General features: G+C 44.3%; 1 protein-coding gene across 1 annotated transcript in view; it reads right to left on the bottom strand.

Annotated features, from left to right (window-relative positions):
- Positions 1–394: 394 nt before the first annotated feature.
- The window catches only part of AK9 (adenylate kinase 9), a 247,445-nt gene continuing 222,202 nt past the window's right edge, over positions 395–25,637 (bottom strand). Inside the window, exons 35-41 of the mRNA XM_050951342.1 lie at positions 25,156–25,376; positions 20,641–20,837; positions 13,242–13,411; positions 10,028–10,126; positions 9,845–9,947; positions 8,440–8,554; positions 395–597 (exon numbers count right to left, since the gene is read on the bottom strand). Coding sequence (XP_050807299.1) covers positions 395–597; positions 8,440–8,554; positions 9,845–9,947; positions 10,028–10,126; positions 13,242–13,411; positions 20,641–20,837; positions 25,156–25,376 — 1,108 coding nt within the window. The remainder of the gene's footprint in view (positions 598–8,439; positions 8,555–9,844; positions 9,948–10,027; positions 10,127–13,241; positions 13,412–20,640; positions 20,838–25,155; positions 25,377–25,637) is intronic.

Genomic DNA, 25,637 nt, shown 5'->3' with positions numbered 1-25,637 from the left:
GACAAGGAAATATCTGAAATGACTGAAAAACAAAACTGTAAAATTCAGTGAAGTGTTTCAGAATATTTAATAATTTTATTTCAGGGCTGATCAAAATATTCCCTACTTTTCAAGATTAAAAACATTTCTAAAATATATTGTACATGAATATTAAACTAAATATTTGTTTTTACAGTAAACTACCTCAAATCTAGGGCAGCCAATCATAACTAAATTCTACCTATCAGAGTCTTTTATCTATTCATAAAAGTATAATGTTCTTTGTTAATAGAATTGTTTTTATGGTTGAGCCTTTACGACCAGTTGAAGTATAAAATAAGTATATTCACCAAGCTAATCAGAATTCAGTAGTTCAATGAAAATGCCCAATTATTTCATTATTGCACATTCCAAACTAACCAGAAGTTGGATCTACATCTTTAAGACACAAAAACATCCGTAATTTGTGATCAAAGTCAATAGGTCTATTTTGAGGTTCTTTGTATTTACGCGTCATTTTTGTACCCAAGTAGGGGATGAGGTCACAGTGGTCTATGAACTGCTCCAGTTTCCTCTTGTACTTTTTTCGTACATATTCTGAGCTCTTGGGGTTGTAAGCTGCAAGAAACAAGTATATTAAAATATACCATGTTCCATTTATTTTTTTAATTTATATTGCAATCATTATGATATATGGAGTCATATTACAAATTAAAGACAGAAAGATCAAACCCACACCTTTCCACCTCAACTACTGATAACACTACTACAGGCTACATCCGGAGGCAATATGCCCAGATTAAAAAAAAGGGTTTGGGATGTGATTTTCAGAAGTGCAGAGCATTCATAACTTGAATTTAAATAGCCATGGGTGCTCAGCTTTTTGGTCTTTAATGGAAAAAAAGCATATTAAAATACATCTTAAATAGCCAAGTGGAAACAAATTTCAGGGCCAAGGGCCTTACACCACAACCCCAACCCCACTTCTTCCACCCCACATTTTGGTATTCAACCATGGTGACAGAAAGCAAGAGTATTCTTCTTGAGTGTAATTGTAATACAGCATAGGGGAACTGGTGGTTTAAGACAGCCAAATCTCAGGCCAACCAGTGCTGTATAGATGATAATGGATATCTTGAATGGGGCCTAGAACTGGACTGGACAGCATGGGGAACTATGCTATGTGCTATAACAATCTGTCTTACTTAAAAATGTATGCAGCTGCCTGCAGCACTAGCTGAAGCCCTGAGTGATGTTGAAGTGTATTTGTAAGCAGAGCACAATACATCAGTCAAGCTAGTGGGCATGAATAACTAAGGTGAGGTAACCTAACCATTTCCTTTCCATGAGTGACATCTCTCCTAATCTGTGATTTATAGGCAGTGCCTTTTCTGCATAGTTATTGGAAGCAGTTCAGCACTGTTACTAGAGAATTCTGAGTGAGACCATACCTATTGTTTCTGCCCACCAGAAGATTGCTTCCAAAGCCACAGAAACACTTAGATGTGATTTTAAAACAATACCCTAACAATAGAATCAAAACTGATAGACAAACGATGTCATTTCAGTGTGGCCATGTGTTAGACATAAACTCTACTTCTGTTTTTCCTATTTGGAAATCAGCAGCGTTAGTGGATTGTTTCAGATGTTCTGAAAAGAAATCAGGTACCAAACTTCCATTCTGGAGCCCAGCATCTCCCACAATCTGTGACTGATGTGCACTAAAGCACAACAGTGAAATAGTAAAGCACAGGAATGAAGGAAAGAGACAGTGTAGGTAAAAGAGAGGGAGACAGAAATCCAAACTGCTTGAGAGAAAAGATCTAGAAAAATTTACAGTGGGACCAAAGCACAGAAACACCTTCCCGCAAAGGATGTATTTTAAGAGGACAGGAGGCACACTTAATGTTAAAAGCATTGGTCAAGGATCGAGTGGCTACTCTATATATCTCCTCTGTAGTAGTCAAGGTTCTGTCCAGAAAACTGCTACAGAGTGTGTAGAATGAAGTTGAATCCCTGGAACTGTTTAACAGATGCTACAAAAGTGTTAACAATTCAGCACTTCATCCTCATGGCCAGGGAGAATTTGGAGGCCTATAAACTTTGAGAGAAAGTAAATGAACCTTGAGGCTCAGTCTGTGAATGAATCTGTACATTTGAGATCAATTTTCATGGCTTTTTACACGTCCAGATGGTGCCCTAAATTCTCCTTAGGTTGTTAATGGTTTGAACACAAAGATAGTACAATAATTTCATGAGATGCATGGAGAATGTTTTGATTAGAAAGCATTTGGGGATTAGGAAAACCACTTTGTTCTTGTAGAATATATGATATGGTACTTTCATTGACAGCACGGTGGGCTCTGAAACCTTGTTGAATTAATAGTCACAAGGAAACAGGTCTTGATAGAAAGATAAATATTAGAACATGTCATAATAAAAATGGTTACAAACCTGTTCTTAATTGTTGTTCTTCGAGATACGTTGCACATGTCCTTCCACTCTTGGTGTCCACGCGTCCAGCTGTCAGAAACTTTTTCTCTCTGTAGTACTTGTTGGGCAGCTTGAATTCCCCCAGCTGGTTCATGCTGCTGTGTTCAGGTATAAAGGGCAGAGCCCCCTGGCCCCAGTTCCTTCTTGCCATAACTCCAATGTAGAGGGATAGAAGGGCAAGTCAGGGAACGGACATGTTCAGCACGTCTTGAAGAACAACAGTTACAGAACAGGGTAGTACTATTTTTAATTCTTCAAGTGATTGCACATGTGCATTCCACTCTTGGTGACTCACAAGCCATAGAACAGGAGATAGGATTTGATTCTATTTCAAGAAAAATGGGAGAACAACTCATTCCACTCTAGCATCATCTGTGGTGTCTTGACCCACAGCATAGTGGGATGCAAATATGGACCAAGCACCAGATTGCCAGAGAACAAGTAGCCAACTATTCAAATGGGGGACCCATAAGTCTTGACAGTAACTAGGTTTAGATTCTATGGGGAACAGGATATTGCACTTGAGGGAATAATTTGACTATGCCCTTTAAAACATCATGGACATGTCACTGAAGAAACAGAGTGATTGTTCACCATAGGATGGAATGCTGAAATAGCAGCCAGAGGTATCTTGATAGAACTAACTGCCAAACCTTGGTATTTAGGTATAATAAGTAGTCCAGAATAAGTTGAACTGAATAACTGGATGATAATACCCCATATTGATGAGACCAGCTGGACAAATGCCTCCATTTAATCACTCTTGTCAAAGGCTTTCTACTATGTAGCATGATCTCTTGAATGTCTTTTGAGAAAGCCTGCTCCTTAGTGTCTAGCCTTAGAGCATCCTTGCAGTTAAATGAAAGGACTGTAGGCTCGGGTAAAGAAGGCAACTATGATCCTTGGAGATTAGGTCCAAGTACAATGGAAGTGAAATTGGAGGTTTCACTGACAGCTCCAGGAGACTGGAGAACCATTGGTGATGGGCCCATGCTGGGGCTATAAGTATGACTCTGGCCTGGTCCTGTCTTCTTTTAAGCAATATCTGTGAATGAATTGGACTGGCAGAAAAGCACAGAGGAGTGTGCCTGACCACATCAGTAAAAAGGCTTCTGTCATGGAATCTGGACTGTGGCCCCACAGGGAGCAGAACTGCTGACATTCTCTGTTAGATTTTTTCGTAAATAGGTCTACTGGGGGAAAACCGAACTGCTGGAAAATGTGTATGGCCACATCTGAGCGAAGAGACCTCAGGTGGTGACTTGTCAACAATCTGCCCAGGTGGTCTGCTAGGTCGTTCTGTATGCCCGGCAGGTAAGATGCTTGTAGATCTATTGAGTTGGCAATCAGGGCTGGCTTTAGGAAGTGTGAGGCTTGATTTGAATACCCGGCAGCGGTGCGGGTCTTCAGCAGCACTTCAGTGGCGGGTCCTTCACTCCAGGTCTTCTGCGGCACTGAAGGACCCACTGCCGAAGTGCCACCGAAGACCCGGACTGCCGCTGGGTGAATAAAAATTAAAAAGTTAGGTGCTCTTCTTTAGGGCATGGGGCCCTCTTAGGCGTGGGTGCAGGACCCGATTCAGGGGAATTGGCCTAAAGCCGGCCCTGTTGGCAATACAAAGCTCCCAGAGTAGGATTGCTCCTTGACAAAGTGGAGAAGAGTGGGATCCCCACTGCTTGTTGAGGTAAAACATTGCTGCCATGTTGTCTGTGAGGAGTAACAGCCTGCTTCCCCTGATCTGAGATAGAAATACTTGGCATGCCAGACTGACAGCTTTCAGTTCTCTGACACTGATGTGTAAAGCTAAGTTCTCTGAGGACTATAGACCCTGTATCTGTAGAGAACTAAGCTGGGTCCTCCATCTCGGGTTCAAAGCTTCTGTCACTGGCGTGAGAGTTGGTTGTGGGTAGGCAAATGGAACACCTACACACACATTAGCTGCATCTTTCTACCAATCTAGGAAGGCAAGGACATGGGAGGGAACTCTTACCATGGAGTCCATGGTGGCTGGGTGAGTCGTGAGGGCTTGGCTTGATGGTTGCTTGGCAAGTAGACTGATGCCTGCTAGCTCTGCAGAATTCTGAGTTGCAATCTAGTTTGGTGAACCACATAGATGCAAGAGGTCATGTGACCCAGAAGCCTCAAACAGTTTTGTATTGTTGAGATCAGATGTGGCTTCAATCCTATGACAGCTGATCAAACTGCCTGGAATTTGTAGTCTGGAAGAAAGGCCCTATCTTGAGTTTAATCCAGCACAGCCCTGCATGCTTGAATTGGAGGTGGGATTTAAAAGGCAGCCAGATAGCTCAATGGATGCTAGCAGGCCAGGGAGAAGGACATGCTCTGGGAACTCCAGAGAAGGACGTGACCTGATCCTGCACCCCACCAGGGAATGGAGGGGAGGGAGCTGCAGCTCCCAGAGACTAGGAGTAAGGCAGGAAGTCTGGAAGGCAGCATGCCCCAGGGATGTACTCCTGATCTTCGAAGGAATTCAGCTACAACTGCTATGTCTTTTGTAAAGACCCTGGGAGCTGCTGTCAGACCAAAAGGTAGTACAGTGAACTAGTAATGGTTTTGATTTACAAGAAACCAGGGTTACTTCCTGTGAGCTTCACTGATTGCCAAATGGAAATAGGCATCTTTTAAGTCAATGGTGGCATACCAGTCTCCAGCATGCAAGGAAGGGATAATAGAAGCTAGGGTGACCATATGGAACTTTATCCTTTTTAAGAATTTGTTGAGATAATGCTTTTGGAATTAGGAATGTAGGAAATAAAACCCCCTCCCTCTGAGACCATATGGAACCTTATCTCTTGCTCCGAAAAGAAGGAATGATTGAACTTCCTGGACAAGGTATTTCTTGTGAGAGTGGTCCCTGAAGAGAGAGGGAGGGGTAGAAGCAAACTGGTGATTATATCCCACCTCCACAATGCACAAGACCCACTGGTCCAAAGTAATCCGGGACAAATCATTGCGGAAGTGGGACAGATGGTTTGTGAAGGGGAGAGGCTTTGGGTTTGGAGAGATGGAGAGTGATGTGCTGACTCCAACTGGCCCATCAAAATGGCTGCTTTCCAGTTCCAGGTGTCCTGAGGGGGCCCAGAACTAGGGCAGCAGGATGGGGAGGCCTTCCTATCTTTCTTCATCCTAAGCTTGAACTCTGGCACTCCAGTGTTCATGGGTGCCTCTCCAAAGCACGCTAGGAAGCTGTTGTGCAGGTTGTTAACTGGCATAGGCCTGGAGTAAAAAGCACCTGGTGACCAGGGCATACCTTGGTACCATGAATAGAAAGACCCTAAACGGGGAAATGACAAGTCCAAAAAAAATTGTTTTTTTAACACTAAGAACTAGACTAACAATATATATACACTATGTTACACAAAGGCTGAGAGAAGAATTGTTCCAGCATACAACGGAGTTCCAACATAAATTGTGGGCAGTAAGAAGGAACTGAGGGGGACTAAGGAGGCTCTGCCCTTCATACCTTCACAGAATGGCATGTGCTAGGAGGGGGAGCTCAAGCCACCAAATGGGTACCACAGAGGGAAAAAGTTTCCAATGCCCGTGTGCTGGGTGCACAGACACCAAGAGTGGAATGCACAGGTGCAATCACTCAAAGGACTGAAAAATGATGAAGCAAGAGTCTGTAAGACCAAATGCAGGTTCCACTCTGAGATGATAGTCACAGGGCTCTCCAAACTAGTGATAAGGCATCTAATGGCGCTTGAGGCTCATGGGTGATTGATCAGGGATTCTGTTGTTCCAGCTCATTGCACACTCATGAGGGTCAAGACATGTGCTTGACTTCTCATTGGAACCACCACTACATCTTCCAAAAACAAAACAACCCGTCCCCCCCCCACCAGATTTGAGATGCAATTCTATCCAGTTTTGGAGATAACCATAGATAGATGTCTAGGATTCTGGGATTTCTAGGGTCAAGCTAGTTATCCATGCACAAGAAGAATTTTATCCAGGTGGCCAAGAAAGTTTTACAAGGTTGGCTCCCTGACTGGAACTAGTAAACTATTAATTAATCTATTAGAGATAATCTCAGTGCTCTGAAAGCTCCACAGAGACACAAAGTATGTGAAGAACCTGACAGAGAAGATAAACTTGCCGTTACCTTAAAAAAAAAACCACACATGTAAAGCAAGAGGTTAAAAATAACAAAAGGCAGGGGAGAGCTGAACCACTGAACATATTACTCTATCACAGGCAAGACTTCTGGTGAGTGGAAGTAAAGGATGTGGTCTCGCCCAGAGTCCCCTAGCAACAGCACTGAACTGCCTCCTATATCTGCATAGAAAGCTCAGTCACAAACCAGGGAGATGTTAGACTCCTGAATACACTGGAGAGGAGAGCCTGCCCTCTCTGGGCTGGCTACAGATGACAAGTTCTTTAGGCCACCCTAGTCACCTGTGTATCCAGGAGCAGTGAAGAGTCAAATAATAAGCTGATATGAACAACTGAAACAAAATTTGGGCATACTCCCTAAGTGGCGAAAGCAGTCTTTCCACCTGTCAATTCCAAAAGATGTTTTATTCTATCAACAAGTATCACTTCAATCTTCTATGAACTGAGTTTAAGTCAGCTAACTTTCATTAAGATTGTATTTATCTACTGAGAAAGTAAGGAGATTTTAAATAACGAAGGTTCAATAACAATGAGATGCAGAACTGAAAATCATCAGCATACTGGTAGTATAACAGCCCATAATTAAGGGTAAGATTTAATCATGAGTATTTTTAGTAAAAGTCATGGACAGGTCATTGGAAATAAACAAAAATTCATGGCCCGTGACCTGTCCATGACTATTACTATAAATACCCCTGACTAAATCTTAGCTGCTCCTAGGGCCCTGGAGTGCTGCCGTTTGGGGCGGCGGGGGCCCCTGGGGTTGACTGCCCGCCCCCCACTGCTCTGAGGCCCCCGGGGACCACTGCTCCGACAACCTCTGGGGTGGCCCGTGAGACCACTGCTCCAGGGCCACCCCCAGGACTGCTGCTGCTCAGGCAGCCCCGGAGCCAGGTACCTGAGGCCACCCGAGGAGTAGCTGGTGCAGCTGGCCCTGGGGACAGCTGCTTGGGTGACCCTGAGGTCAGCCACACTGGCCGCTGCAGCTGCGGAAGTCATGAGAGGTCCTGGAAAGTCATGGAATCCATGATCTCCATGACAGACTCACAGCATTACCCATACATTTTGAAATTTTCCCCAGTGACCTCACAAACAAGCTAGCAGGTCAACAACACTGGACTTGGTAAAGGCTGCTAAAAGATCTAATTATATCATCATGTACATTTGACCTGTGTCCTTCCGCGGAAAGTTACTGATGCAGCTTCTTGTATCATAAATAGATCTAATTTCGTGGATCAGTACCTGAATCCATGCTGTGGAGCTGGCCTTAGAGCTACTAATGCTCCATGTGAATCTAAAATCTGTTTCAACTAAACCATTTTTAAAAACAGTTAGATCCTGCACTGATATTTTGGTTGATTCTTTTCTGGAAATTGGTGTAGGTCAGATAAGTGTGTTAACTTGATCTTTCAGCATCCTTTATTACAGTGAGTCCCAACCAGTTTTAAAAATGGTTCAGGTTGCCCAAGACTGGCTCACACTACAGCTCCAGCTAGCTTTAAAAGCAATTTTTTTTGTGTTATGTTTTAAAACTAGTTAATTTGGGGAGAGAGGGAGGGAATTTCCCTAGTACGGTGATAAAGTAACAGAGTCTCACAATATTTTTGGGGGGGCCTATTAATACCTCTCTCACCTTGGTGCCCTATATATTTGCCAAAAACGTGTTTATATGTACTATGCTATGTATAGTATTTATTTTTTAAAGAATCAGACTTCAGAAGAATGGGGCAATCAGATGAGTCAGCGATTGCATTTTTATCTAAAAATTATATAAAAGAATTCATTCCATTTATTCAATTAATGGTATTACTATAGCACATTTTATCATACCTTTTAAATGATAGGCCACAAACAGCAGAGCAGTTTTTTTTACACTTAAGAATGGAAACTTTGGCTTTAAACAGCCCACTTCATTCATAGCTTTTATTAGAGCAGTTGCTATCCCCTGAAGAAATACAAATTGTTTTAAAAAGGCCATGTAGCAAGGACTTGAACACAGTACACCAAAAATACATTAAAAGCCTGATCCTGCTGTCATTTATGTCTATCTGTATATGTTTTGATATTCCATGGTGTCCGAGCATCTAAATAAATGGGAGTTCTGTTACTGACTTCAACAGGAGTAAATAGTTATCTTTTCCATCCATATGTTATAGAAAAGAAAATGCCTGTTTAGTATTTATTTTAATAACACTATCCCATGGCAAGTTGCCATACTGTTAGCAATGCCATGTAAGTTTTATGTGAGAGTGTGTGCAAACATATGTATACGAACATGCATGGCCAGACCTGCCAGTGCAGTGTAGCTGCTCCATGCTGTACTGTACTATCATCATACTCAGCTCATGAACCCAGTTTAACTTTCAGAGGATCACCTCATAGCAAGGGTGATCCTCCAATGCCACAGAGACAAAAGAGAGATTCTTATGTCACATACTCTCATTGTTGCCAACACAGCATGGAAAAAAAAGGCAAGCTTCTGGGAGCAGGATCTATGTTTTTGTTATGCATTTGTACAAAACAGCACTACACTATGATTAAGACCCCTAAGTGCAACTGCAATAAAAACGAAACAACAACAAACAGGAATGCCCTATACCATGCCTGTCCTCTGTATCCTTGGTCCTCCATCATCATTAAAGGCTGGCTTAAGTTACAGCCGCTCTCTATGCATAAAGCAGCACCAATATTAGAGCAGTACAAAGGTCAGATTTATACCACTTGCACATCCCTCCTACAATGGATTAGTGGATGCAAAAATTGATTGGGGGCAGATGATATGGTCATAGGCCTGTGACAAATTGAATGGGCATGGATATTAGCTCCATATGTATTTTACACAACTACACTATGCAAGTAGTAGTATAACTCTGTGATAAATTAGAGAGCCATAAGATAAATGGAGGAACCTTGGGATAAATTTTATTACATTGTTCTGCAGTTTATCATGTATCTTTGATGGCCTCACCTGGATTCTGCCCATTAATTAATCTTCCCCAGGACTACTTTAAGATTACAAATCTCTGAATAGCTTCAAACAGCTGCCATTTTTTAAACTACCAGTAGTATCCTCCCTTAACTGTAAGTACATATATTTCCATGATCTTTATTGAATTTCTATTAATAAAATCAAGATGAATTATACATTTTAAAATAAAAAGCAAAAATCAGAAGACACAGTATAATCCTATATTGTAGCTTAAATTTAATTTAAATTAAAGAAGCAAAAACTAGCCTGTTCAAGATATCCAGTCAGGGGAAGAGCAGTAAGTAGAACTGGTTCCTTTATTGGAGGAAGTTTGTGTGGAAGCTTCTGATTCCAGTATTTTTCTGGTAACCTAAGACACAGAAGTTAAGTGTTTTCAAAGACAGAAAATGTGAAATGATTAAAAGTTAAAATAAAAGTTAATAAATTTACCTCATAAACTTCTGGAGTTTTTCTTCACTTTCAAAAATATATAGTTTATCTCGATATTCCACAGCATACTCAATGGTGCCAGGTACCAAGGTTTCGTATCTCAAAAGACAGAATAAGAAACAAGTATATATCTACAAGGAATATGAAGTATCATTTGTTCTATTTAAATACATTAAAAATTAGGACTGTTCTGATCTAATAGCTCTACTAATTACAAAAACAACGGGGTATAATAGTTCATGCTCCCACCACGTGACTGACAGAGCTACTCATAGCTCACAATTTGAATTGGATACATTGCCTCAGTAAGGAACATGGGCCCTACTCTAGATTTGCCTGTAAACACCCTCCAACAGGGACTATTTCTCTGGATGAGTATCTCTGAAGCTGAGAAGGGGTGGTCTAAAGCTAGTTATGTTGGCTCTATCCCAACCATGGATTTCCCCACAATAAGTGAATGCTCAGCTACCTTTTTAGGAGAGCTTTGTGGCCTTACTGTGTGATACTGGTGGCTCAATTTGTATCTTCTTAGAATGCCTGGGATTTGGGTGCCATTTTGAATAATTAACAACTTGAAAACCTAAAGTAAATCTTGGTTGAAACCATTCAAACCATGTAAGTTTTGTCATAAACAAAAATAAGGCTACAGAGATCCTCTCCTCACAGGACCTACCGCCCTCCAAAAGGCTCAAGCTCACCCTTATTTTTAGCCATCTTTAGAGAAGGTAGGGGAGGGAGTTCTATGTGATCTATTTTTAAGGTTAAGATTCTGTCACGGTTATTTTTAATAAAAGTCAGGGATAGGTCACTGGCAATAACCAAAAATTCACAGAAGACCTGTCCCTGACTTTTACTAGAAATAACTGACAAAATGGGGAGGAGGGGGTCCAGCACCCACCATTGTTTTGGCTCTTGGGTTCCCCAGGTGCCCTTGGTGGCTCAGAGATCCATGGTCCCCCTGCCACTCTGGTGGCTGAGAGTGCCGAGGTTCCCACTGCCGCCTGCAGCAGCTGGGATCTGTGGGGGCCCCACCTGGTGGCTGGGAGCTGGGGGTGCCCTGTCCCCCACGGTATCTAGGAGCTCCAGGGTCCTCCCCCACACCGCCCACAGTGGCTGAGAGCTCCGGAGTGCCCCCACTGCCTGCAGTGGCTGGGAGCTGCAGCCCTGCCCCTCCCCCCATTACCCCCACAATGGCTGGGAGCTGCAGTGGGCCCCGCTGCCTGTGGCATTTGAGAGCTCCGGAACCCCACTGCTGGCTGTCAGCTCCAGCCCCACCACCCCAGGGTTGAAGCGGAAAATGTCAGAGGATGCTGAAAGTCACAGATTCCGTGACCTCCATGACATAATCTTAGCCTTATCTATTATGTATTAAGTGAGAATAATGCTTGGCACTGTACAAGATACAAAAGAAGATACAGTCCCAGCCTCAAAGAGCTTACAGTATAAGAACCTCCCCCAATCTATCCCTCAAAGTCTTCAAGAGGTAGCCATCTGGTCAACTCTCTTCCCTACTTGTTTCAGGGGACCTGCTATTAGGTCTGCTCCTTAGCTCCAGCAAAGATCTTTGCAGGAATAACAAACCTATTTGCTCTCCACCTGCTTTGTCTGCTGGAGATGTGTAGAAGCTGATCCTCTTGAGGATGCTCTTTTGGCTGGCCTCATTCTGCTCATTAGAAATACTTCAGAGCACACCCATGTTAACAGAATTTCAAATTAGTAGGATGTCTTTCAGCCTCAGAATGAGGGCTAATATGGCATCAACAGCAGCTAAAGCAGCAGAGTTTTTAACTACCACTACTGCAGAAAGCAAAAGGACCAGTTATGTCACCAGTCCCTGTCATAAACAGATAGCTAAGGGTTAATGTTCTTTTACCTGTAAAGGGTTAACAAAGGGAACCAAACACCTGACCAGAGGACCAATCAGGAAACCAGACTTTTTAAAATCTGGGTGGAGGGAAGTTTTGGGTGTGAGTTCTTTGTTCTTTGTCTTGGTTCAGTGACCCTCTCGGCTCTGGGAGTGATCTCTCTATCTCCAAGTTTTCTAATATTCTGTTTCCAAGTTGTAAGTACAAGGATAGTAAGACAATAGGTTTATATTGTTTTTTTTTTATTTACATGTGTGTAGTTGCTGGAATGTGTTAAATTATATTCTTTTTGGATAAGGCTGTTTATTCATTTTTTCTTTTAAGCAATTGACCCTGTATATTGTCACCTTGATACAGAGACCATTTTATGTCTTTTTCTTTCTTTTTATATAAAACTTTCTTTTTAAGACCTGTTTAAGTGTTTTTCACTGGTTAAGGCTAAGAAACGAAGGGAGGGGGAAAATCTCTTTGTGTTAAGATTTACTAAGCCTGACTTTGCATACCCTCTGGGTAGGGGGGGAGAGAGATTTGATCTCTCAGTACTTGTGTTTCAAGGACTTGAAGCAGGGAATCTCCTAGAGTACCCAGGGCGGGGAAATCTGGGAGGAGGTAAAGAGGGTGGAATCCCTTTGTTTAGATTCACGGAGCTTGAATCTGTATATCTCTCCAGGAACCCAGGGAGGGAACATCTGGAGGGGAAGAGGGAGAAAGGAAATGGTTTATTCTCCTTTGTTGTGAGACTCAAGGAATCTGAGTCTTGGGGTCCCCCAGGGAAGGTTTTGGGGAGACCAGAGTGAGCCAGACACTGGAATTCTGGCTGGTGGCAGCGATATGAGATCCAAGCTGGTAATTAAGTTTGGAGGTTTCATGCTAGCTTCTCATGTTCTGAACTCTAAGGTTCAGATCTGAGTAGGACAGTTATGACAGTCCCTAAAAGACACTTATAGATCTTGAGGAGAGGAAAGATGGCCTACTGGCTGCCCATTCACCCACCATAGAAGAAAAAGATTGGAGCAGTCTCATAGGCAGCCCTGTGAAAATATCCGAAGGAATGAAGAATGGAAGGCTACTGGACCCCACCAGACAGTAGCAAAAAACAGGAGTAGGAACTCTGTTTTTTTGGGGACAACAAATCTATGCTGGTTTAGCTTGCTTCATGTTTTATGCAATCTCTTCAATGTTTCAGGTTCATAATGAAGACCGAAGCCAGTGGGTTTCAAAAGTTTATTTTACAAAAGTTTTGCAATGTAAAGAATTGTAATTGTTATTCCTGTTGAAAAGAGAAAAGCAGTACTTTGTCAGGGTACTTTTTTTAAAAAATAAATATTCTGGGAAATGTAAGGATTTACCTTTGTTTTCCATCTAGGTAAGTGACTGGACAGTATCCTTGCATTTCAGCCTTTTTAGGGAATAAGGCCTTCACTTCTGCCATTGTCAGTTTTTTTGGTAGCATATCTGGTGAGGGAAGAGGATGAGGTGCTAATGGTGGCACATACAACTCTGGTGCATTCAAGAATTTCTGTAGTAAGAGAAAATAAACATTTGTATTACGAAAGAAAAAGACGGTTACTCACCTTTGTAACTGTTGTTCTTCGAGATGTGTTGCTCATATCCATTCCAGTTAGGTGTGCGCGCGCCGCGTGCACATTCGTCGGAAGATTTTTACCCTAGCAACACTCAGTGGGTCAGCTGGGTGCCCCTGGAGAGGCGCCGCCATGGCGCCGGATATATACCCCTGCCGACTCAACTGCCGCTCAGTTCCTTCTTGCCAGCTACTCCGACAGTAGGGAAGGAGGGCGGGTTTGGAATGGATATGAGCAACACATCTCGAAGAACAACAGTTACAAAGGTGAGTAACTGTGCTTTCTTCTTTGAATGCTTGCTCATATCCATTCCAGTTAGGTGATTCCCAAGCCTTACCTAGGCGGTAGGGTCGGAGTGAGATGTGGCAGAATGCAAAACTGCTGAGCCAAAGGCTGCATCATCTCTAGACTATTGAACTAGAACATAATGCGAAGCAAAGGTGTGGACCGAGGACCAGGTAGCTGCGCGACATATCTCCTGGATAGGTACACGAGCCAGGAAGGCGGCAGATGAAGCCTGAGCCCTGGTAGAATGCGCGGTGATGTGGCTTGGGGAAATATGAGCCAAACCATAACAAGTGCAGATGCACGCCGTCACCCAAGATGAGATCCTCTGAGAGGAAACAGGTAGGCCTTTCATTCTGTCTGCTACCGCGACAAAGAGTTGGGGCGTTTTATGAAAGGGTTTTGTCCGCTCAATATAAAATGCGAGCACTCTACGGACATCCAGGGAGTGCAGTTGTTGCTCCTGTGGCGTTGAGTGTGGCTTTGGGAAGAAGACCGGGAGAAAGATGTCCTGGTTAACATGAAAGGCCGAAACCACCTTAGGGAGGAAAGCCGGATGTGGTCGCAACTGCACCTTGTCTTTGTGGAACACAGTGTACGGCGGATCCACCGTAAGAGCCCTAAGCTCGGAGACTCATCTGGCCAATGTAATGGCTACAAGGAAAGCTGTCTTCCAAGACAGGTATAGTAGTAAGCAGGTTGCTAACGGCTCAAATGGGGGAAATATAAGTCTGGTTAAAACCAGGTTGAAGTCCCAGGTCGGGGCTGGGCGGCATACTTGAGGGTATAAGCGCTCCAAGCCCTTGAGGAACCTCGAAACCATAGGGTGTGAGAACACGGAACGACCACCTTCGCCTGGGTGGAAGGTAGAGATGGCTGCCAAGTATACCCTCAGTGATGATACTGCTAGGCCCTGCTGTTTGAGAGACCAGAGGTAGTCCAAAATAGAAGGGATTGAGACTTCAATGGGAGTAAAATTAAGTGTTTCGCACCAGCAGGAGAAACGCTTCCACTTGGCCAGGTACGTTGACCGAGTGGAAGGCTTCCTGCTACCCAGGAGAACTTGTCGTACTGATTCAGAGCAACGTAACTCTGACTGGTTTAGCCATGCAGCAGCCACGCCATGAGGTGAAGAGCCTACAGGTCCGGGTGGCGAAGCCTGCCGTGGTCCTGAGTTATGAGGTCTGGGTGGAGTGGCAGGGTAATTGGGTTGGCTATCGACAGGTCGAGCAATGTGGTGTACCAGTGCTACCTGGGCCACGCTGGAGCAATCATGATGATGCGCACTCGGTGCCTGCAGAGTTTCAGCAGGACCTTGTGAACCAGCGGGAGCGGTGAGAAGGCATAAAGGAGCTGGCTCTTCCACAGCATCAGAAAAGCATCCGAGATCGATCCCGGGGAGAGACCTTGGAAGGAGCAGAACATCTGGCATTTCCTGTTCTCATGGGAAGCGAACAGGTCTATTTGGGGAAATCCCCACTTCTGGAAAACAGAATGCATAACGTCTGGGCGGATCGACCACTCATGAGACAGGAAAGACCTGCTGAGTCGATCCGCCAGGGTGTTCCGAATGCCTGGGAGAAAGCCCAGATGTATCGAGTGGGCTATACAAAAGTCCCAGAGTTGGATGGCTTCCTGACAAAGGGGGGAGGACCGTGTCCCTCCCTGCTTGTTTTTGTAGTACATGGCCGTTGTGTTGTCTGTAAACACTGAGAGACAACGGCCTCGCAACTGTTGCTGGAACGCCTGGCACGCCAGGCGGACTGCTCTCAGTTCTCGGACATTTATGTGTAATGCCAGCTCCTGAGAAGACCAAAGGCCTTGAGTACGAAGGTGACCGAGGAGAGCACCCCAGCCGAGAGATGATGCGTCCGTCGTCAGGGACATTGAGGGCTGGGGCGGATGGAACAGCAGCCCTGTACACACCAGGGAGGGAGTTAGCCACCATTCTAGGGAGCCTAGGGTGCTCGAGGGAATGGTGACTATCGTGTCTATTGGGTCCCTGCCCGGGCGGTATACTGAGTTAATCCAAACTTGGAGAGGACGGAGGTGGAGCCTCGCGTGTTTGGTTACAAACATGCAGGCAGCCATGTGACCCAGGAGACCAAGACAAGTGTGAGCTGAGGTCGTCAGGAAATTCTGTAGACCTCGGATGATTGTTGCCATCGCCTGAAATCGCGGCTGTGGTAAGCAGGCTCTGGCTAGATTGGAGTCCAGGATAGGTCCTATGAAGTCTAACCTCTGTGTGGGAACCAGAGTGGATTTTTCTATATTGATCATCAGGCCTAGACGTGTGAATAGGTCCCTGATGATGCTCACATGCTGGGTAACTTGTGTCTCGGAGGCCCCTCAGATGAGCCAGTCGTCCAGATGCGGAAAAACGTGTATCCGACGTCAGCGGAAGTAGGCGGCGACTATGGCCATACATTTTGTAAATACCCTTGGGGCTGTAGAAAGGCCAAACGGCAGGACCGTAAACTGGAAGTGCTGACGGCTGGCTACAAAGCGGAGGTATCTCCTGTGCGGAGAAAAGATGGCGATGTGAAAGTACGCATCCTTCATATCGAGGGCGGCATACCAGTCTCCAGGATCCAAGGACGGGATAATGGTCCCCAGGGATACCATGCGGAACTTCAACTTTATCATAAACTGGTTGAGTCCTCGCAGGTCTAGGATAGGTCTGAGACCTCCCTTCGACTTGGGGATTAGGAAATAACGGGAGTAAAACCCCTTGCCCCTTTCATCCATTGGTACCTCCTCTATAGCTCCTATGGTGAGGTGCGTCTGCACCTCTTGTAAGAGGAATTGCTCGTGAGAGGGGTTCCTGAAGAGGGACAGGGTTGGAGGGTGGGAGGGCAGGGTTGAAATAAGTTGGAGGTGGTACTCATACTCCACCGTTCGTAGGACCCAGCGATCTGAAGTTAACTGGGACCACACCGGGAGGAAGTAGGAGAGACGTCTGGAGAAAGGAGGAGAGGGATCCTGGCCTGTAACTGGTACGCCGCCCTCAGGCACACCTTCAAAAGTTCGTCTTTGGTCCCGGTGGTGGTTTCGAGGGACCTTGATTTTGGCTCCCTTGTGGTCCTGACGGTCGTCTGCGACCACCTCGGCCGCGCAGCCTGCAAAAGTCCTGTCTTTGTCTAGGCACAGAGTATGGGCGGTGAGGCTGGGGATGGAAAGGCCTGCGTTGGGTCACCAGCCTATGCATGCCAAGAGAGTGCATTATGACCCTGTTGTCCTTCAGGCTTTGCAGCCTGGGGTCAGTCTTTTCTGAGAAGAGGCCTTTACCATCAAAAGGTAAGTCCTGAATGGCATACTGCAGCTCCGGTGGGAGGTTTGAAACCTGAAGCCATGAGATGCGCCTCATAGCAACACCTGAGGCCAGACTCCTGGCTGCTGAGTCTGCTGCATCCAATGAGGCCTGGAGGGAAGTTCTGGCCACCTTTTTCCCTTCCTCCAAGAGGGCAGTGAACTCTTGGCGGGAGTCTTGAGGGAGAAGCTCGGTAAACTTACCCACCGCCACCCAGGTGTTATAATTATAGCGGCTAAGCAAGGCTTGTTGATTTGCCACCCGGAGCTGTAGGCCCCTGCCGAGTACACCTTGCAGCCGAGTAGGTCCATTCGCCTAGCCTCCTTCGATTTCGGGGCTGGTGCCTGCTGGCCGTGGCGTTTCCTCTCATTAATGGACTGGACGACTAGTGAGCAGGGAGGAGGATGGACATACAAGTACTCATACCCTTTAGAGGGCACTATATATTTACGCTCGACTCCCCTGGCCGCAGGAGGGATAGAGGCTGGGGACTGCCATATAGTATCGGCATTCGCCTGGATGGTCCGAATAAACAGTAGGGCCACTCTAGTGGGAGCATCCGCCGATAGAATGTCCACTACCGGGTCCTCTACCTCCAGGACCTCCTCCACCTGGAGGCTCATATTGCATGCTACCCTCCTTAGGAGGTCCTGATGGGCTCTCAGGTCGATTGGAGGAGGGCCCGAGGAGGATGTTCTTGCCACCGTCTCATCTGGAGAAGAGGAAGAGGAGATGCTGGCGACGAGCAGGTCCTGGGTGGCCTGTTGCTCTTGGGCGATCTCCTGCTTCAGAGGAAGCTGGAAGTCCGGTGGGTGAACTGGGGCTTCCTCCGCAGCAGTCGGAGGGGGACGGCTAACTGTCGCCTCCGGCACTCGGTGCTCTGATGAGACAGAGCGGGACGGAACTACTGGTACGCCTTGGGCCTGGTGGTACGCTCAAGGTGTCCAGAAAGACCACTGATGGGGTCCTTGGTCCTGGGTCTGGGTCTTTTGGAAGACTCTCGTGGGCACATCAGAATCGCGGTCCTGAGCATAAGAGCTGTCCGCGTAGGATGACACTGATGCGTGTCTGGATGGCCATGGAGGTGCTGAAAAGCCCTGGGCAGAGTCTCTGTCTCTAGCGGACCTTGCCCTACTCGGCACCGGGGACCAGTACTGGGAGGTGTACTGGTACCGGGAACGAGATCAGGACCTGCGACTGGAGTGGTGCCGGGAGGTCAACCGAGATCTCAAGGCTCGACGTCGGGAGCGGCTACGGGAGTCACGGTGCCTGGAGCAGCGCCGGGAGCTGGAACGGTGCCGAGAGTAGCGGGACGGCGAATGGGATACCGACCGGTGCCGCGAGTGCGACCAGTACTGAGGAGGAGAACGGTACCGGGACTGTGAGCGGCGCTGGGAGCGGGAGTGCCGATGGGACCTGGAGCGTCTGCGGGACCGTGATTGTGAACGGTGCCTGTCATAAACAGATAGCTAAGGGTTAATGTGTCTTTCACCTGGAAAAAAAGTAACCTGAAGCACCTGACCAGAGGACCAATCAGGAAACAAGACTTTTTCAAATCTGGGTGGAGGGTTTTTTTGTGTGTGAGTCCTTTGTTCTTGGTCTTCTGTCTGTCTCTCTCTCAGCTATGAGAAGTGATTTCTGTTTCCTGCTTTCTAATCTTCTGTTTCCCAGTTGTAAGTACAAAAGATCAGATAGTGATTTATATGGTTTTTTTTGTATTTACATGTCTATAGTTGCTGGAGTGCTTTGAATTGTATTCTTTTTGAATAAGGCTGTTTATTCAATATTCTTTTAAGCAAATGACCCTGTATTTGTCACCTTAATACAGAGAGACCATTTTTATGTATTTTTCTTTCTTTTTATATAAAGCTTTCTTTTAAGACCTGTTGGAGTTTTTCTTTAGTGGGGAACTCCAGGGAATTGAGTCTGCAGCTCACCAGGGAATTGGTGGGAGGAAGAAGTCAGGGGGAAATCTGTGTGTGTTAGATTTACTAGCCTGACTTTGCATTCCCTCTGGGTGAAGAGGGAAGTGCTTGTGTTTCCAGGACTGGAAATAGAGAGGGTGGACTCCCTCTGTTTAGATTCACGGAGTTTGCTTCTGTGTATCTCTCCAGGAACACCTGGAGGGGGGAAGGGAAAAGGTTTATTTCCCTTTGTTGTGAGACTCAAGGGATTTGGGTCTTGGGGTCCCCAGGGAAGGTTTTTGGGGGGACCAGAGTGCCCCAAAACACTCTAATTTTTTGGGTGGTGGCAGCTTTACCAGGTCCAAGCTGGTAACTAAGCTTGGAGGTTTTCATGCTAACCCCCATATTTTGGACGCTAAGGTCCAAATCTGGGACTAGGTTATGACAGTGCCGCTCTGCTGTGCCAACAGAGGATGGTCTTATCAAGGCAGGCTTGCCGATAGACTGTATTACCCGCACCGGCAGTGCTGGGGGTTGAGGCAGCATCGACTCTGTCATGGCAATCAGATCCCTCGCTGTTGAGAATATCTCCGGCATGGAGGGAATAGTAAGCTCAACCACAGCGCGTGCCGGGGAGCTGTCAGGCACCGGACTCGATGGCCCTCGTGGAACCGGAATCGACGGTGCCGACGTTGTCGGTGCCGGGCGATCCAACTTAGACGAGCTCTCTGGCTGCGGTGCAGGTGGCACAGAAGCAGCAGGAGTCTTAGGCTTTCTCGACCTCGGGGAGAGGGAGTGGTGCCGAGTCGACTTCCGTGCCGGTGACGGCCAGTGCCTAGAAGCCTTTGCAGCACCGGCGTGGTCCGGTGCGAGGAGATGCTTCTGCCAGCCGATTGACCAGCGCTTGGTGCCGAAGGCGCAGGGGTAAGAGCCGCCTCCATGAGGAGCTGCTTTAGCCGAAAGTCTGGCTCCTTTTTTGTTCTCAGCTTAAAAGCCTTGCAAATGTGACACTTATCTGTCAGGTGAGATTCCCCGAGGCACTTAAGGCAGGAGTTGTGTGGATCTCCTGTCGGCATTGGCTTATGACAGGCCAAGCACGGTTTGAAACCCGGTGAACTGGGCATGGGCCCCGGCACCGGGTGCGGGGAAGGGGCTAATCCCCGAACCCCTCTTAACTATACACTAACTATGAACAATAAAAATTAACTATATAACTTTGAACTATATACACAAAAATAACTAGAGAACTACGAGTAGCTAGGGAGGTGGAGGTCAGTGAAACCGCACTCCACTGTTCCAACGACTGACACGGGCGGTAAGAAGGAACCGAGGGGCAGTTGGGTTGGCAGGGGTATATATCCGGCACCACGCCAGGGGGCGCCCAGCCAACCCACCGAGTGTTGCTAGGGTAAAAATCTTCCAACGAACGTGCATGCGGCGCGCGCACACCTAACTGGAATGGATACAAGCAAGCACTCGAAGAAGAACATAGCATTATATTAACATTATACAAGCTACACAAGATGTGACTTATTACATTTTGGCTCTGATGCTCTTTCTTGCTGCTACTTCCCAACCTTTCACAGGTGCAGTATCTGCTCCTAGTAAAGCTACCCTTCATCCTATTTCAACCTTGCTGAGGCCATTGAACCCCTTGGATACTCACATTCAATTCTGCCTGCGAAGCCATTTTGTAATAGTGTCCTCGAAACTCTGCTGCAGACTGCAATGATGAGGTTATAGAGCAGTCAACCAGTTCACCCTTTTTTGCGAGGCTGACAGGACAGTATTGTCCAAACTCTCCCAGGCGAGACTGCAGCTCTTGGGGTGTGATACATAAATCAGCAATACTGGCTGCTTTTCCTGTTGATAATGGAATAAAATATTATTTTGTAACTTTTAAACATTTTTCATATGCAGTACAAAATGTCGCAGTTTTTGAGGATTATATCCATTGTGGAAATGTAACGCTTATACTCAATGATGAGAATCACAAATTGGCAATCTTTATAAATAATTTGATTATTAAAGTAACTAGGTTGCAATATATTTTATTAATTTATGTTGGTAATCTTTTCTTTAGCAATTACTTAAGAAATACAATAGCTAATGTTGCAAGAGCCTACTCATGATTAATTTATTAGTCAGATTTCTTTGAGGTAGTTTAGCATTACAGGTGTACTGCTTCATTCCTCTGACGCAAAGGACTATTTCAATTGTTATTTGATTTCTTGACATGGATGAGAATGAGTTTAAATTAGAATGTGATTAAGAACTCTCATTTATTCACCCCAGTCTTACAAACTTGAGGGTCTAGCTAACAGAGTTCTTCAAGATCTTTTGGAATAAAATATCTAAGAAAATCCAGTTTATATGTTCAAATTCTAGATTAAAGAGGAATGAAATATTATTTGGGTTATAACTGAAGTTTAAAAGATTGAAGTTTGGATGCCAATATGAGGGTTGTAACAGGAGAAGCACAAGGAGGGTGTAAAATAAGGCAGCATGCATTCTAACTTACATTGCACCATCTTCAAGGATAGCTGTGGCCAAACTCAACCCTGGTGTAAGATAACTCAACAATTAAAATGTGTCAGTTTATGCCAGGACTGTATTTGATCCCCAAAGAATAGCAATTTGTTCCCCTCAGAACAACAAACCAATTTAAGTAACATTTGTTATGTACTCATACTAATACCAAATCAATGCATATTACGTTAGTTCACCACTTACACCCCTCACCCCAGTTACATTTGGAAGAAGAGAAAGTATCTGCCTCTACTTTTGTGTTCCTGGATCTCAGGCATCAGCTCTTATCCTCCTATTGCTAGCAGATTTGTCTAAATGGGATTGTCTCCTCAGAGAGGCCAGGGATTTATTTATTAATGTATTTAAACTTAATAAAAATCTGAAGATTGTATATGGATGCTTTGTATGCATGCAGTCTTTAAAAACTACAATAGAATCAGTGTACTCACTACACTCCCAAATAGTAAGCACTCTCATTCACCGAGCCCATCCACTCAGGCTTCTTCCATGAAGAAGCCAGGGAGTGAAGGCAGGACTTGCAGAGACACTTTGTTATCAAATTCCATCCTCTGGCGAAACATCTCCTGCAAGATGCTTCTGTACTTCACAGTAGCAGAATCTGTAATGCCTTCACAGAGTGGCAGATAGCAACAGAATCCTTACTAGGAGAAGAGGAATCAACATATGGATCCTGAGGAATCTGTGATATATAACTCACAGAGAACTGCTAAGGAGCCAAGGACCAATTAAACTTCTGTTTCCTGCCTTCCTATGACTCCTAGTTCCTTGCTTTCCAACCTCACCACTCCTCCCCTCCCTGCAAAAAAACTAAAAAGAAAGAAATTCCCAGACAAACAAAAATTTTGTTAAGGTTGAGTATATACTCGGTAAAAAAAACAAAACCTTAGTGAGACATGGTAGGTGATGTACTATCTTTTATTGGATCAGCTTCTGTTGGTGAAAGACAAACTTTCAAGCTACACAGCTCTTCTTCAGGATGTCTGTGTAGCTTTGTGTTGCTCGAAAGCATGTCTCTTTCACAAATACAAGTCGGTCCAATGAATGATATTGCCTCACTCACTTTGTCTCTCTAATATCCTGGGACCAACACGGCTACAACAACACTGCAAAAAACAAACTTTGTAAGATTAACCTTAAGTCTGAATTTTCTGTGTTTATAAATGTATTTTTATTTATACTAGTTTATAAAACAAAGCATAGGTCATAGGCTGAGCATCCTTAATAAGTATTTCAAATATATAAGTAGAATAAAAGGTCTCTTCCAGTGCCTTCCACTAGACAATACTCTGGCAATCACAAAAATATAAACAAAACTTCAACACCCAAACAGATTCTACTGCACTACTTAACAACCTAAGAGGAAATTTTTGAGGATTTGGGAAGGAAATAAGCCCTTCAGCAAATCCTGAAGGTCAGCAAACTCAGGCTACTTTGTACCAAGGGGTAAAGGGTGAGGAAGCAAATTCCAAAAGGTGCTAAGGAGTCCTACTGGAGAACATCTTAATCGCAACTCCCTTTCATATCAACTGGCCTCCAGCTCAACCAACTCTGCTGACCTCAGCTGTGATAATATGTCACAAGGCGAGACAGGTGGTCTCTTAAGGCTTGTCTACACAAACTTTTAGTTTGTGGTAAGGTGAGGACAAGTCCTTAGACCTTGTCTACACTGGAAAAATGCGTCATAGGATTTGTCTACACAGAGAAGATGCACCAGTTTAACTTAAACTGGTTTAAGAACTGATTTACTTAAACTGATGCACACTCTTTTTGTGGACATACTTATAACAGTTTAAAACCAGTAATAGCAGTTTAGCTTGCATTAGTAAATTTAAAGGTGCAAACTAAACAGATATAAATTGATTTTAGAACATCCACACATTAAATTGTATTGGTTTAAGGAGGGACACCAGGAACATGGGTTTGCATCCTTGACCATTTTGGCTAATAGCCATTGATGGATCACGAACTTGCCTAATTCTTTTCTGAACCCAGTTATACTTCACAACATCCACTGAGAGTTCCACAGGCTGACTGTGCAATGTGAGAAGTACATCCTTCTGTTTTTTTTTAAACCTGCCGCCTATTAATTTCATGACCCCTATTTCTTGTGTTATGTGAAGGGATAAATAACACTTCCCTATTCATTTTCTCCATACTATTCATGATTTTATAGATCTCTACCATATCCTCCTTTAGTCTCTTCTTTTTGAAATTGAACAGTCCCAGGCTTTTTAATCTCCCCTCATATGGAAACTGTTCCATACTCCTAACTAATCATTTTTGTTGCCCTTCTCTTTACCTGTTCCAACTCTAGTAAATCTTTTTTTGAGATGGGATGACTAGAATCGCATGTATTTAAATAGTGGCATTATGATATTTTCTGTTTTATTATCAATCCCCTTTCCTAATGGTTCCTAATATTCTGTTAGCTTTTTTGACTGCTGCTGCAGTCAGCATTTTCAGACTCCAAAGATCTCTTTTTTGAGCTAATTTAGACCTCAACATTTTATATGTATAGTTGGAATGATTTTTTCCAATGTGCATTATTTTGCACTTATCAACATTGAATTTCATCAGTCATTTTGTTGCTCAGTCACCTAGTTTTGTAAGATCCCTTTTTAACTCTTCACAATCAGCTTTGGACTTAACGATCTTGAGTATCGTCTGCAAACGTTGCCACCTCACAGTTTACCCCCCCTTTCCAGATCATTTACGATTATGTTGTATAGCACAAGTCCCAATATAGATCTTTGGGTGACCCTGCTTTTTAGCTCTTTCCATTGTGAAAACTGACCATTTATTCCTACCCTTTGTTTCTGATCTCTTAACCAGTTACTAATCCATGGGAGGCCATTTCCTCTTACTCCATGACTGCTTACCTCATCCCCTAGAGCACTTTAACATAGTGCTGTGCGTGTTAAAGCGCACTAGGGAACTTTTAGTGTGCACCAGCAGGATCTACATGGATCAATTAATGCGTAACTCATTAGGGGTAGGCTTTAGAAATCACACCCCTGTAGAGTGCATTACTTCACCATGTAGACAAGCTCTTTGTTAACATAATGTAAAACGATGTAGACAAGAGACTCATGTTCAAAACCCAATAGCATTAACCATGACCAACTAACATGTTCAGCTTCTATCTAGAATCACAGAATATTAAAGTTGAAAGGGACCTCAGGAGGTCATCTAGTCCAACCCCCTGCTCAAAGCAGGACCAATCCCCAACTAAATCCCCAAATGGCCCCGTCAAGGATTGAACTCACAACACTGGGTTTAGCAAGCCAATGCTCAAACCACTGAGCTATCCCTCCCCTCATGCAACTATGCAAATTGTGTTTTGCATCATATTAGATAACATTTATAAGTTTCTGACATGATTCATTTTCCCAGTGTAGTCAAGATATTAGATTTTTTATAAGTACTATTTTCTTGTAAGACTTTTATTACTACTAAGTAACTGAAATGGGCTCTGAAACTTAAATCCAGCTTAAAATGTTTTTGCCTGGGCTTTATTGCTTTGGATAATTTGAAGCAAATTAAAATTGAATCTAAATGTGACACAATGCATTCCTTAAATTACAATTACAAAGCAGTAAGCACTATTTTAAAACAGCAATTCTTCTTTTACCTTCTCTTATTCTTTCCAAATATGTCTGGATCTGTTTAATGATCACCTGAACTTCCTCAAATATTTTGTTCCAGACCCACCACTTGCTGCGGAATGCATCAACCACACACCAGTTCTGATGTTCCTTCTCGTAGTACGTCCTAATAGCATCAATTTGCTTTTTATAGCAAGAGTTCTGAATAGCTAGAATCTGTGAGCTGTCATGTATAGGGTACGGTGGACTGAAGAAAATAAAAAATAGCAATGATTTAAGAAACAGCATTGACATAAGAAGAATAAAAAACATACAAAATATATATTTTCCCTGATGATGATTATCTGATAGAATGTCAAAATTAATACATTAGAGTTCACTATCAATATTTTTTTAATTACGCTTATTGAAACTATAGAGCACTGTTGAGGAAATACACCTCTGTTATCAAGAATCGTGTTGTCATTAATACAGAAAAAATTATCTTTCGTTCTTATCATTACACAAT

This window comes from Gopherus flavomarginatus, chromosome 4, assembly GCF_025201925.1.
Source record: "Gopherus flavomarginatus isolate rGopFla2 chromosome 4, rGopFla2.mat.asm, whole genome shotgun sequence".
Lineage (NCBI taxonomy): Eukaryota > Metazoa > Chordata > Testudines > Testudinidae > Gopherus > Gopherus flavomarginatus.
The sequence above is the reverse complement of the archived record's forward strand: the minus strand, read 5'-3'. Positions and strand labels throughout refer to the sequence as shown.